Below are 10,924 nucleotides of genomic sequence, written 5' to 3' on the forward strand. Positions count from 1 at the left end.
CAAAATGCTGTAGTGTTGTGTGTAGCCAGTAGTGTCCAGTGTAAGTCCCAGATCATTAAGAGGTAATTTAATTAGATATTGTTAAGTGAAAAGTCAGAAATAATGTTTGCATATCACACAATAATTGAAAACTACTGTGTACATAAGCTAAGTTTGGTACAAAAACCATACATTTGTGTAATTAAAGGCTTACATATTTTAAATGAGTAATGTGCATAGCTGGAATTGTTACATGGACGATAGATTCATAGATAATTCAGGCCTGAATGGTCACTGCATGTTTAATGCTTTGTTTTGTTCTTGTATTTGGCTCAAAGTCAAAGTTGAATTACTTTTGATTAAATATTTGATGCCATGCTTTATTTCTTTTATTTCCCTGATATAGTTTTGAAAAAGATGCATGTTTTTCATTTTGTCTGCAGACGATTAGACGCTATGACTTTGCTCAGAGATTGAAAACAGCTGAAGGAGGTTAATGAAAATAACACTGCAGACTCAAACCTCATTCTCTGTCACTAAGCCTCCAATTCATCCTGTCAAACACACACACACCAAAAAACCCCACATTATAATAACTCATATGCACATAAGAACACATACGCACTTCCCTCGAGACGCTTTTACATGAGTAAATAGATAGGACTAGTCGAGACCTGCAGCAGCCTGTTGCTAGGTTACCTTTTAGTGATTCTTTCTCATCCTGGGTAACAAACAGCTCCTCTGTTGCCTGGCGCACACACACACATGCGCACACACGTTTGGACAGCCTAAATGGAGCGTTATCCCGACACTTAACCACAACCGGTTCATCCACCAACCTTATAACCTTAACCTAACCACAATTAAAATCCTAGCCCTAAACCTAACTGGCTCCTCAGAAATGAGGTTTTGCCTCATTAGGACCAGGTTTTGAACCCCATGAGGGCCTGTGGTCCTGGAAAAGTCATTGTTTATTCCAGAAAAGGTCCTAAATAGGTAGCAAATACAAGAACACACAGGCAGAGGGAGAGAGAGAGAGAGCACACATAGTCCAGCTCAGACAGAGAGAGCACCTGTCTGCTTTATGAGTTTAATCTCAGTGAGAGAGGCTGGTGAGTGGAGGAACGAGGGGCCACTCACTAGGGCTTTATGGCCTCTCCACCCTCAGCTCGGCTACCTCAGAGACAACAAATGGACAGATGAATGTGTGGGAACTGACTGCATCCGCGAATTACTATTCTGTATGAAGCGAGATTGAAGATTGTGGTCGAAGGACTAAAGTCTGGGCCAGCAGGGTGCAGTGAATCTGTGATTCCTGCATCGAAACCTGGTTTCTCAGAAATAAAGGTCAACATGGAGCATATGAAGAACGATTTGAGTTCATTGGATGGCAAGTCAGAGAATACTGTTGATTTGGATAAAGCACATATTACTGTCAAAGTGAAAACTGGGCCATAGCTGACTGCTGATTCTCGTGGTTTTATGCTTGGATACATGTAACAAAACACATGTTTTTATACCTTTTTCTTACAGTGGGTGCCCAGACTATTTTGATCAAGCAGACTAAAACTAAATGTCAAACTAAATGTCCATGCTATCCAGAATATGTATACGTATATAAACGGGTGTATATGCATTTAAAACTGCTAACCCATTCTGGCTCGAAGCAAAGCACCATGCCCCTGAATTTCTTGGTAAAATAAATCATAAAGACGTACATTAGCGATAGCCATAATTGGTATTACAGATACAAACTAAATCTTTTCTCCATCTCTGTCTCTCTCCCTCTCGTTGCCTTCTGTCTTATTCTCCTCATCTCTCATCCCCGTCTTATTCTGCAGCGAAAAACTGTTCCTATTTCAAACACTTCACATCAGGAGAAGAAGCTGAAGTTTTTGAAGTCAAGACCCAGAAAGGTGGGTGTCTTTTCATCGCCGCACAGATTACATATGATGTTTCTGTCTGTCTGTCTGCCTGTCTGTCTGAGGAGAAAAAAATATATACAGAAACCATTTCCAGGCACGGTTCAAATCTAGTCTAGATATAAGCTTATACCACATGATAGAAAGTAGATGTTGCTCCTGTTGGTGAGCTGCCTCTTTCAGCTTCTGACAGACACACACACACCTAAGGAAACATAAAGCCATGAAGTCACGCAGTTTATAAGGTGTTCTCATATTGTTTACATCATCCCTGTCCTAGAAAACCTTGCATTTAAGACCAGGCTATTTTATCTTCCTTTGAGACAGGACACAGTCTGTCCTCACCGTTTAACTGTCCTCACGTTCACCTGTCCTCATCATTCACCTGTCCTCATCATTCACTGCCAAAGTTTTCAGTGAGTGATATTTGTTTTTCATAAAAGTGATGTAAAGTGATTTTAAACGTAGCAAACTACAGTGCTTTCGAAAAACATACTAAATTAAAAGTAAAATGACAAATTTTAAATAAAAAAAAAGCACACAAAAAACCTACTCAATTACAGTAACGAGTGAGTAAATATAATTCATTACTTTCTACCTCTGCAAACATGTGATTTGCTGTCAGAGCACCTGGACTTTAAATACGACAAATGCAATAACAGACATTGTCTACTGTATATTGTGTCAGAACTAAGAATGGCACAGAATAGCTGTATTGTGACATTTAAGGAAGTGCAGGAGATGTGCATTCACGTGTCCTGTATTTATTTTAAGTGCATTCTCACACATTTCCTGACTCCAGTCCAACACTGGAGAGGCTGCTGAGTTCGAGGTTATTTTACATGTGTGTTTCTCTAATGTGCTGAAATGGGAAAAAAAGCTGATAGGATCATTTCTATCACAGTCTTACCAGAGACTAAAGACTAAATTGTCTTTATCAGACAATGAGACAGGACGAGAGGTGGGAGGAAGGAGAAAGAGATGCTCTAATCATCTTGTTATAAGTCTGCAGCATCTTATCTGTCATGCAAATGACATTATTGCCAGTTTAGATAAATGACTGTTGTTTATTTTAAGTGAAGCTAATTTAAAGGCTAATTATCCGTGTCATAACTTGCCTGAGTGCAATATTGAAACAATTTGTTCTATTCCCACTCACAGAATTTATAATCCCGACCACTCTCTTCATCTCACTGTTTTTTTTTCAATTTCTCCATCCTGCCATTGTTCCTACCTCCTCCCCCTTATTGTTTCTCTTCTTTGTCCTCAGAGTACAATATCTCAGCAGCAGCCATTGCCATATTCAGCCTGTTCTTCATGATCCTGGGCACTCTCTGTGTCATCTTCTCTTTCGGGAAGGGGCGTGACTACTTGCTCCGGCCCGCTGGGATGTTCTTTGCCTTTGCAGGTCAGATATAACAGTCATGGTCCAGTTGTTTGTCTCTTTGTTGCAGCTCAGTGTGTTGGCCGTCATCGTTCTCAATTCAATTTTATTTGCATTGCTAAAATCACAACATACAGTAGATTATCTCAAGGCACTCTATGTAGTAAAGCAGAAACCTTACAGTGTTAAAGAGAGACAAGAGTAGGCATCAGTGGGGAAGAAAAACTCTCTGACGGAAACAGACTCAAAGATGTGCAGCATCTGCCTCGACTGGTTGGGGTGAAAGGAAAGAGAGTCCAAGATATGTAACAGTTGCAAGTTGTAGGTTTAGGTTTGAATCAATTCTAACATGTTGATAGAACTACAATGTCATTTATTTAAATGTCATTTATAAAAGCAGTGGCATGGACTGTCAATTTTAATCATAGCATAATAATGATGACAATACTACCACTACTAATGCTAATAATAATAATAATAATAGGATCTGGACCGTGCTGCCCAGGGGTCACCTTCAAGATGAGGGCAGAGAGAGCAATCATCATCATCATCATCATAATCATCATTATTATTACGCAACCTTTCTCTTGGTGATGAATGTTAACGACACAGAGATGTAAAGAGAGCGCGGAGGAATTTGTGTGATGGGTGAGATCTACCATTGAGAGTCATCTTCACTGCCAGTTAAATGAAGATATCTGGGTTAACATTTGTGAGATGATAATATGAAATGATACTCTATATACAAGTAAAAAAAAACACAATACACCACACTGGCCAAAATGCAAAACAGAGCATTTATGCAAATGTTTTGGTCTCTGGTCTTCACTCAATCAGTATGACGGATGAATTTGTCTTAATTTATGAAAGAATGTGCCTGATTTGCATACAGATGACAACATTTGTTAATAATTATCAAACTTTTAATGATTAGCATGTCTTAATTTGCTCCCGTGGGAAAAAGTCATGAGAAATATGGTCGTGGACATTTAAAAGCAGCCATTGTTTTCCCATCTTTAAAGTTGAATTAGTTCTGATTGAGATTAGGTCATTGGTCGCCATTGCTTCTGTTGGTTTGTTTTTGGTTGTTTTTATTCATCTGTATATGTATAATATGTATTATGGCGTAAACGTGACCTCAACAAAACCCGACGGATCAATAAATGTCCCCGTGTTGTGGCTCACAGGCCTCTGCATCATCATCTCTGTCGAGGTGATGCGTCAGTCTGTCAAACGCATGATCGACAGCGACGAGACCATCTGGATCGAGTACTACTACTCGTGGTCCTTCACCTGCGCCTGTGCCTCCTTCACCATCCTCATCCTCAGTGGAGCTGCCCTGCTGCTCATCTCCATGCCCCACATGCCGCGCAATCCCTGGGAGACCTGCATGGACGCTGAGCCTGACACCTTAGATTAGCCACAGGCGACGCAGCAGACACATCCGGAAGGAAGGAACGGTTGAAGTGACAAAAAAACAACAACACATCAATCATCATTTTACATTAACATGTTTTAGCATTTCATTTCCCATATTCCACATGTCCAGTGATTTTAGTCCATGCTAGTAAAATCAGCTTATTGATAGAGAACAATAGTTAACAATGGTGTTCATGTTGTTTTTCACATGTAACACAAACAGGCATTTTCTAAATACTCTTCCATGTTCCATTAGATCATATCTGAGTTATTAGCTGAATGTTACCATTTATTTTCAACTCAATTCTTTTGTTTTTTCATAGATTTTCATATCAATTTGAAAGAAAACCAAGGCACTAAAAAGCCTGCAATTTAAGAAAAGGTTAAAAAAAAAATTATTATTTGTTAAATTTAGTCAAATGTAGTGTGGTACTTTTTTATTGCTGCAGCCCAATAAAAACAATGTGGCACCATATATTCCTAAAGGTTAAGAATGTAACAAATAAATTAAGCTTAATTTTAACATTTTTCTGTCCTGTATATAGGCAAGTTCTTTATATTGTTGTCAAATGAAAACCTCGTTCAGGTCAAGAGTGGCTTTTTAATTCTAATCATATTCACAGTTTCAGTACAATCAATAAAAAAACAAAACACTTTTCACTTGACAGCCATCATTTTTATTTCCCCCGTCCAAGCTGCCACAGTATTGTTAACAAAACAATGGCCTTGGTCTAACGTGTTATTTTTGTAGTGAGCTGCTCTGGCCCTGAAGTCACTCAGCTGATGCAGGTGGAGTGAAATGAAAGTTTCTTAAATGGCGCCGTTTCACCAGGAAACACAGCAAAAGAAACGATTACATGTAGCTCTGAGGCCCTGATGACAAAAACATGACTGGGTTTTTTCTTACTGCAAATCAAAAAGGATACAGGTTTATGTTTTAGGAAAATAAACCATTACCTGTCCGTTGTTGTTGTTTTTAATTGTTATTGACTGTTTTATACCATGTTCAGTTTGACAAGAACCAGCTGTTATTTGGTGTTCATACAGTTTATATTTAAGATTATTTAGCATAATTTAGGATTGTCCACGTGGACTTTAGCATCTCACACCTGTATTGTTTGTTTTATTTTAGATTTTTACATTCTTATACAGTATATAGGTCCATTATGGTGTTCTGTTTTTCCAAAAGTAAAATGAAATAAAAATAAAAACTACAAATCTCAGTACTGCTTGGCCACAGTCTTTACTGGAGCATATCATGTCGGTTTACTTCTGCTTTACTTACTTTTACAGTAGGAATTCTAATCACTGTTGTCATAAATCATACAAAATCAGGTACAGCTGGTGAGTCAGTGGATGTTTTATTCCCAAAATAAAAAAATGGCATTCAAGTCTTTTTCTTCAGCCTTCCTGCCGCGTCATTGTGACACATTCAGAGTCACTTCAGGTCCAAGGACCGCCGCTCACTCGGCCGGAAAATGTGACAAATCTGTCGGAAATGCTCTGGAGACCTTACACACTGCAGGCCAGGCCTTTTCAGGAGTGGATGTAATAGATGCACAAAGCTCCTTAAATCATTCATCAGACCTTCAACCTTAGAGCAGCGACAACAACACGGACCAAGGCACTGCTGAAACACATCTCTCTGTAGTTGATCCCAGGAAATCCTGTTATTTTTTTATTTTATTTTGTATATCGATTCTATAGAGATGTGCTTATAATCATGTTGACTTGACAGGTATTTTATGCTTATTTGTCACACTTTTTTGCGCTTTTCTTCTTCCGCTCCATAGCAGAAGGCTGAGATAACCATACAGACGCATGAATACATGAATGCATTGTGTCAGTGCTGCAGGTTTGCAGAGGATCCTGTCTGTTGACCGTGCACACTGACTTCAGGCGCCCTTGGTTTCAAACAATGACACAGGAGAATAGGGCTCTGTAGATAATAACTAAATAAATCAATAAATAAGGCAACAAAAATGGTTCTCTGTGCTGGTAGATTTCTAATTGTTTTGGTTGTTGTAAAGGTCAAGGAAATTATTGTTAGATTGCTTTCGTATGCGAGGACCAATTGAAAGGCTTTCCCCCCCTCACGCTCATCTAATTTCTTTACGAAGGCTGGGAGGAAGAAGCAGATTGCAATATTCCATTATTAATTAAGAGAGTATAGGGCTGCACGGGTAATTGTAAAATTATCAGGATCGCAACGTAACCAGTCCAATGTCCAAATCAAATTGTTTAATAATGACAAAATGTTTAGGCAAAACAGTGTCATAAAGAAACAAAGAATCGTTATGGGTTATATTGTTTTCTATTAAAATGTGAATTAAGATGCACTACTTACTGTTAATGTCCTGATGGCAATATTGGTCCAAAATAATCTCAATATGGCTTTTTGACGAGGGGTGGGAATCGCAGGGTGCGACACGTGGTCCACGATACCAAAAAATATCACGATACAACGATTGTGCGATCATCATTATATTGCAAGACAATCATACGGCGATACATACGTTTCTCTGTTTACTCACAACATAGAGAACAAAGTGCATAAAGTCCACGTATTGACTGTATTGACTCATTAATTTGAACAGCGCCACCGCAAGGAGACATGAAGTAGTGACACTGGCAGGGACTGTTTACTTTAGAGTAAAATATGTTTTGACCCACCCATATTTTTGACCCTATAGTGCAGCTGTTGCATGTTTTTTTAAAAACCTTTTGATACTCTCTGAATGCAGTTTCACATATGTAGTCCTGTAGAAATCCTTACCATGGTTAATTATTGTAGAGTGTGAAAGTAGCTGTATTTTCATCAGTACAAAAACTACTGGTAAAAAGCCGAAGTCGGTGGAAAAAAAACAACTACATCTTACTGAAAACCTTTCACAGATGTTTCTGGACACATGACCACAGCCGGGATTCTAGTTCATCCCACCTGACTGTCACTTCGTTGATGGGGAAAGCTGATGACTCAAGCTTCGTTTGAGTCGCCTGATCCTCTGAGTCACTGCCGGTCCCATTCCTGACCCCTGACTGAGTGCTGTCAACGCTGTTTCTATTTTCCTCACACAGCACATACAGTACGCGTTTGTTTCATTGAGCCCTGTCCCTCACAGAGTGTATGATGAGCATGATGTGGAGCATGACTGAGGCTCAAGACTAAAAGCTCAGACTAAATGGACAGAATAAGATACATCCCCCATGTGATTTAAAGCCATGCAGACAAACAGCCGCAGAAGTCAAAGATGTCAGTTTGACTCAAAAGCAGGACATTTAGATACAGGTTGAAAAATGAGACTCGTAAAAATGATTTGACACATAGGCAAGCAAGTCTGGCTTTAGCCTTGTGAGTACAAAAAAATCACACCGCTAAAGGCAGAGCCAAAAAACAACAACAAGTGCAATGAAAACGGTTTACGTGGACAGAAGAGGACTCCTCCCCACTTCCACATTTTGCCATGAGCTGAAAAATTGTAAAAAAAAATGGTTGACAAAGCGAGTGAGAGGAAGTGAGGACTGATGGGGAGAACGATCCTCTAGTTCGTCGTCTTTTAACTTGAAGGTTGTGGGTTTGTGGGTTGAGTGCCTTTTATAAAAAGATGACTTTGTATTTATTGTGACAATATTGCCATATTTGTAATAGCAGCATTTAGAAAGGATGATAATGTTGAATCACAACTATCACAGTTGTCAAATTCATCAGGATAATATGAAAGAAAAAAGCATTGGGAAAAGCCCTGATTTATCAACTTGTAGTGCATACATTTTCTCTTTCTTTAAATGCCTAGTTGTTTTTGCTATTCATAGTTACTAATATATTCATATTTTTTTAATTTTTGTGGGGGCAAATAAGCTCATCCTCTTCACTCCTCATCGTCTGTCCCTCTCTTCTCCCTGCCCTCCGTGCCTCCCCCTGTCGTTCTGCTCCACTGCGCTCTCAAGCAGGCACTCTGCTGTCTAATGACTTGGATCAGTGGTTACTGTTGAGAGGAGATAGACCTGTAAAAAGCCAATCCAACCCAGCGCAAGAGTGCAACCAGTGTTTCATCTGTACACTCTGTACACTGCACCTGGAGGCACAACAGGGGGAAGAGGAGATGGGTCTGGAGAAGGAGTCGCCTCTGAGTTTCACTAAATAACAAACATTTACTGCTTTCATACAGGAAAAGACATCAGACCTGACTGAGTGAGCACTTTTGTACTCAGACAATGCAGGGGCAGGTGAGGGTAATCCCATCATCCTCATCATACTGGGTTTTGTTTGAGCAACAGTGTTCATTTCTGAAACTTTTCCTCTCTACTGTATGTTTTTCCATCACACCATGAGACATGTTTGCAGCCATGTCTTGACATGAAATGAATCATTTCCTGTGTGCAGCATCCCAGTGTCACCTGAAAACACAAGATCTCAAACGGCTGTATTGACAAATGCAGAGAGCGTTGTTTTGGAGCTGAAATAATTGTTAAGAATGATGAAGCAGCATGGAGGCGTTTTTCAGTCCAGCTCTTGTGGAAAAATAGATTTGAGCATTAGCGTTGTGTTTCTGTTTTTCTGTCTGTTATGTAAGAGAAGAGAAGAGTGAGGAAAAGAAGAAATGAACACATACTCACAAAGACAACTCACTAAATTGAATCCTGTTGTTCTTTATTTTTCTTTCTTTGTATATTACATATTCACACATACAAAAACATGGAAATTCACAAAAGATTTCAAGAGAAACTAGCACCGCAAGCGGTTCTGAACACGTTCGAGCTTGCCCATGACGCCACGCGCGCCTCTAGCTCATCTCCCGTTCATTCACCGCTTGCGTTACTAGTTATTTTCAGTCCTAGTTATTTTCAGCGTCGTCCCTGCGCAAAGTTAGAGGGCACTTCCTGTTCAAAATGACCGACTTCCTGTTGGGTCAAAGGCATGTCCGTAAACGTGTTCAGGGAAGTTCCCTTGACTCAGATAACATCAGACAATGTTAGATTTTACTTCCTGTTTCAGGCGTTCTAGTTTGGTTGGGATCGGACCTTCCATCGCAAAGTTATAAGAGTTTTGTTGTTCCAATACCAAATGTCATATTGTCTGCCGTCACCAGGAGGTGCTGTTTTCAAAATTGAATATCTTCATACAGACGTCTTCTGTAAACATATATGTATGTATATAAATACATATATACATATATGTATATATACATATATATGCATATATATACATATATAGATATATATTTAGCAATAAAATTAAGCTCATTCAACAAAAACTAAAGGAGAGATGGCAAAAACAATGGGAGGAGGAGAGGAAAGGAAGATGGTTTTACAGTATCCAAAGAAAAGTAGGAGCGGCTAAGTGCACGGAAAGAAGCAGGAAAGAGGAAAATATAATATGGAGGATCAGATTTGGCCATAGGACTGAACAACACACTATTTCTCATAAATAAACACAATACAGACAGATGTGATCACTGTGGGCAGGAGGAATCCATTCATCATGTTGTAACACAATGTCAGAAATACCAAAGGGAGAGAGAAGTGATGATTAAAAAGTTAGGAAGAACTGGAGTGAGTGTTACAAGATACTACTTCTATTTCTTAAAACCACAAAGTTGATTGGGAGGATATACTGTAGGATGTGTGAGTGTGTGTGTGTGTGTGTGTGTGTGTGTGTGTGAATAGGTTTATGTATATGTATGCATATATAAGTGGTTGTTTTTTTGTGTTTTGTAGTATGCATCTATCTGTATATATAGATATATAGCTATATATTTATTATTTATTTTATTATATTTACTTTTAAGTAATAGTTCATTTTGCTCAACATTTCGATCCACACTCCATACCAGATGGGGGCGGTAATGCACCAAATCGTTGTTTGTCAACCGCCATAACGCCTCAGTAAAGAGGAAGAAGAAGAAGAAGAAGCATAAAAGGAGGTACCGCACACCTGCTCGTCTTCACGCAGGTGTTTTTCAATCGAGCCGTGGAACGAAAAAAAAAAGACGCGAAAAAAAGTGTCGCTGCTTAACTACTGAAACTGTTCCGGGAGGAGGGAACTTGTGGCGGTAATGCACCAACCGCCCGAAAACATCAAACAAGAACGCGGGAACTTTAAAAAAGAAGAGAATAAAAAAGTAACCGCGGTGTCTAACGTCACACCGCGGTAGTTTTCTCGCATGCTTCAGTTTCTGTACAAAAACGCAACAAGGCGCTCCAAGATGGCGTGTTCGAC

General features: G+C 39.3%; 1 protein-coding gene across 1 annotated transcript in view; it reads left to right on the forward strand.

Moving 5' to 3' along the window:
- cacng1b (calcium channel, voltage-dependent, gamma subunit 1b) overlaps positions 1 to 5,909 on the forward strand; it is an 11,280-nt gene extending 5,371 nt beyond the window's left edge. The window contains exons 2-4 of the mRNA XM_044051477.1: positions 1,821 to 1,895; positions 3,172 to 3,309; positions 4,473 to 5,909. Of these exons, the coding sequence (XP_043907412.1) occupies positions 1,821 to 1,895; positions 3,172 to 3,309; positions 4,473 to 4,705 (446 nt within the window). The 3' untranslated portion in view covers positions 4,706 to 5,909. The remainder of the gene's footprint in view (positions 1 to 1,820; positions 1,896 to 3,171; positions 3,310 to 4,472) is intronic.
- Positions 5,910 to 10,924: the final 5,015 nt, after the last annotated feature.

Source organism: Solea senegalensis, linkage group LG19, assembly GCF_019176455.1.
Source record: "Solea senegalensis isolate Sse05_10M linkage group LG19, IFAPA_SoseM_1, whole genome shotgun sequence".
In the NCBI taxonomy this organism is placed as follows: Eukaryota; Metazoa; Chordata; class Actinopteri; order Pleuronectiformes; family Soleidae; genus Solea; species Solea senegalensis.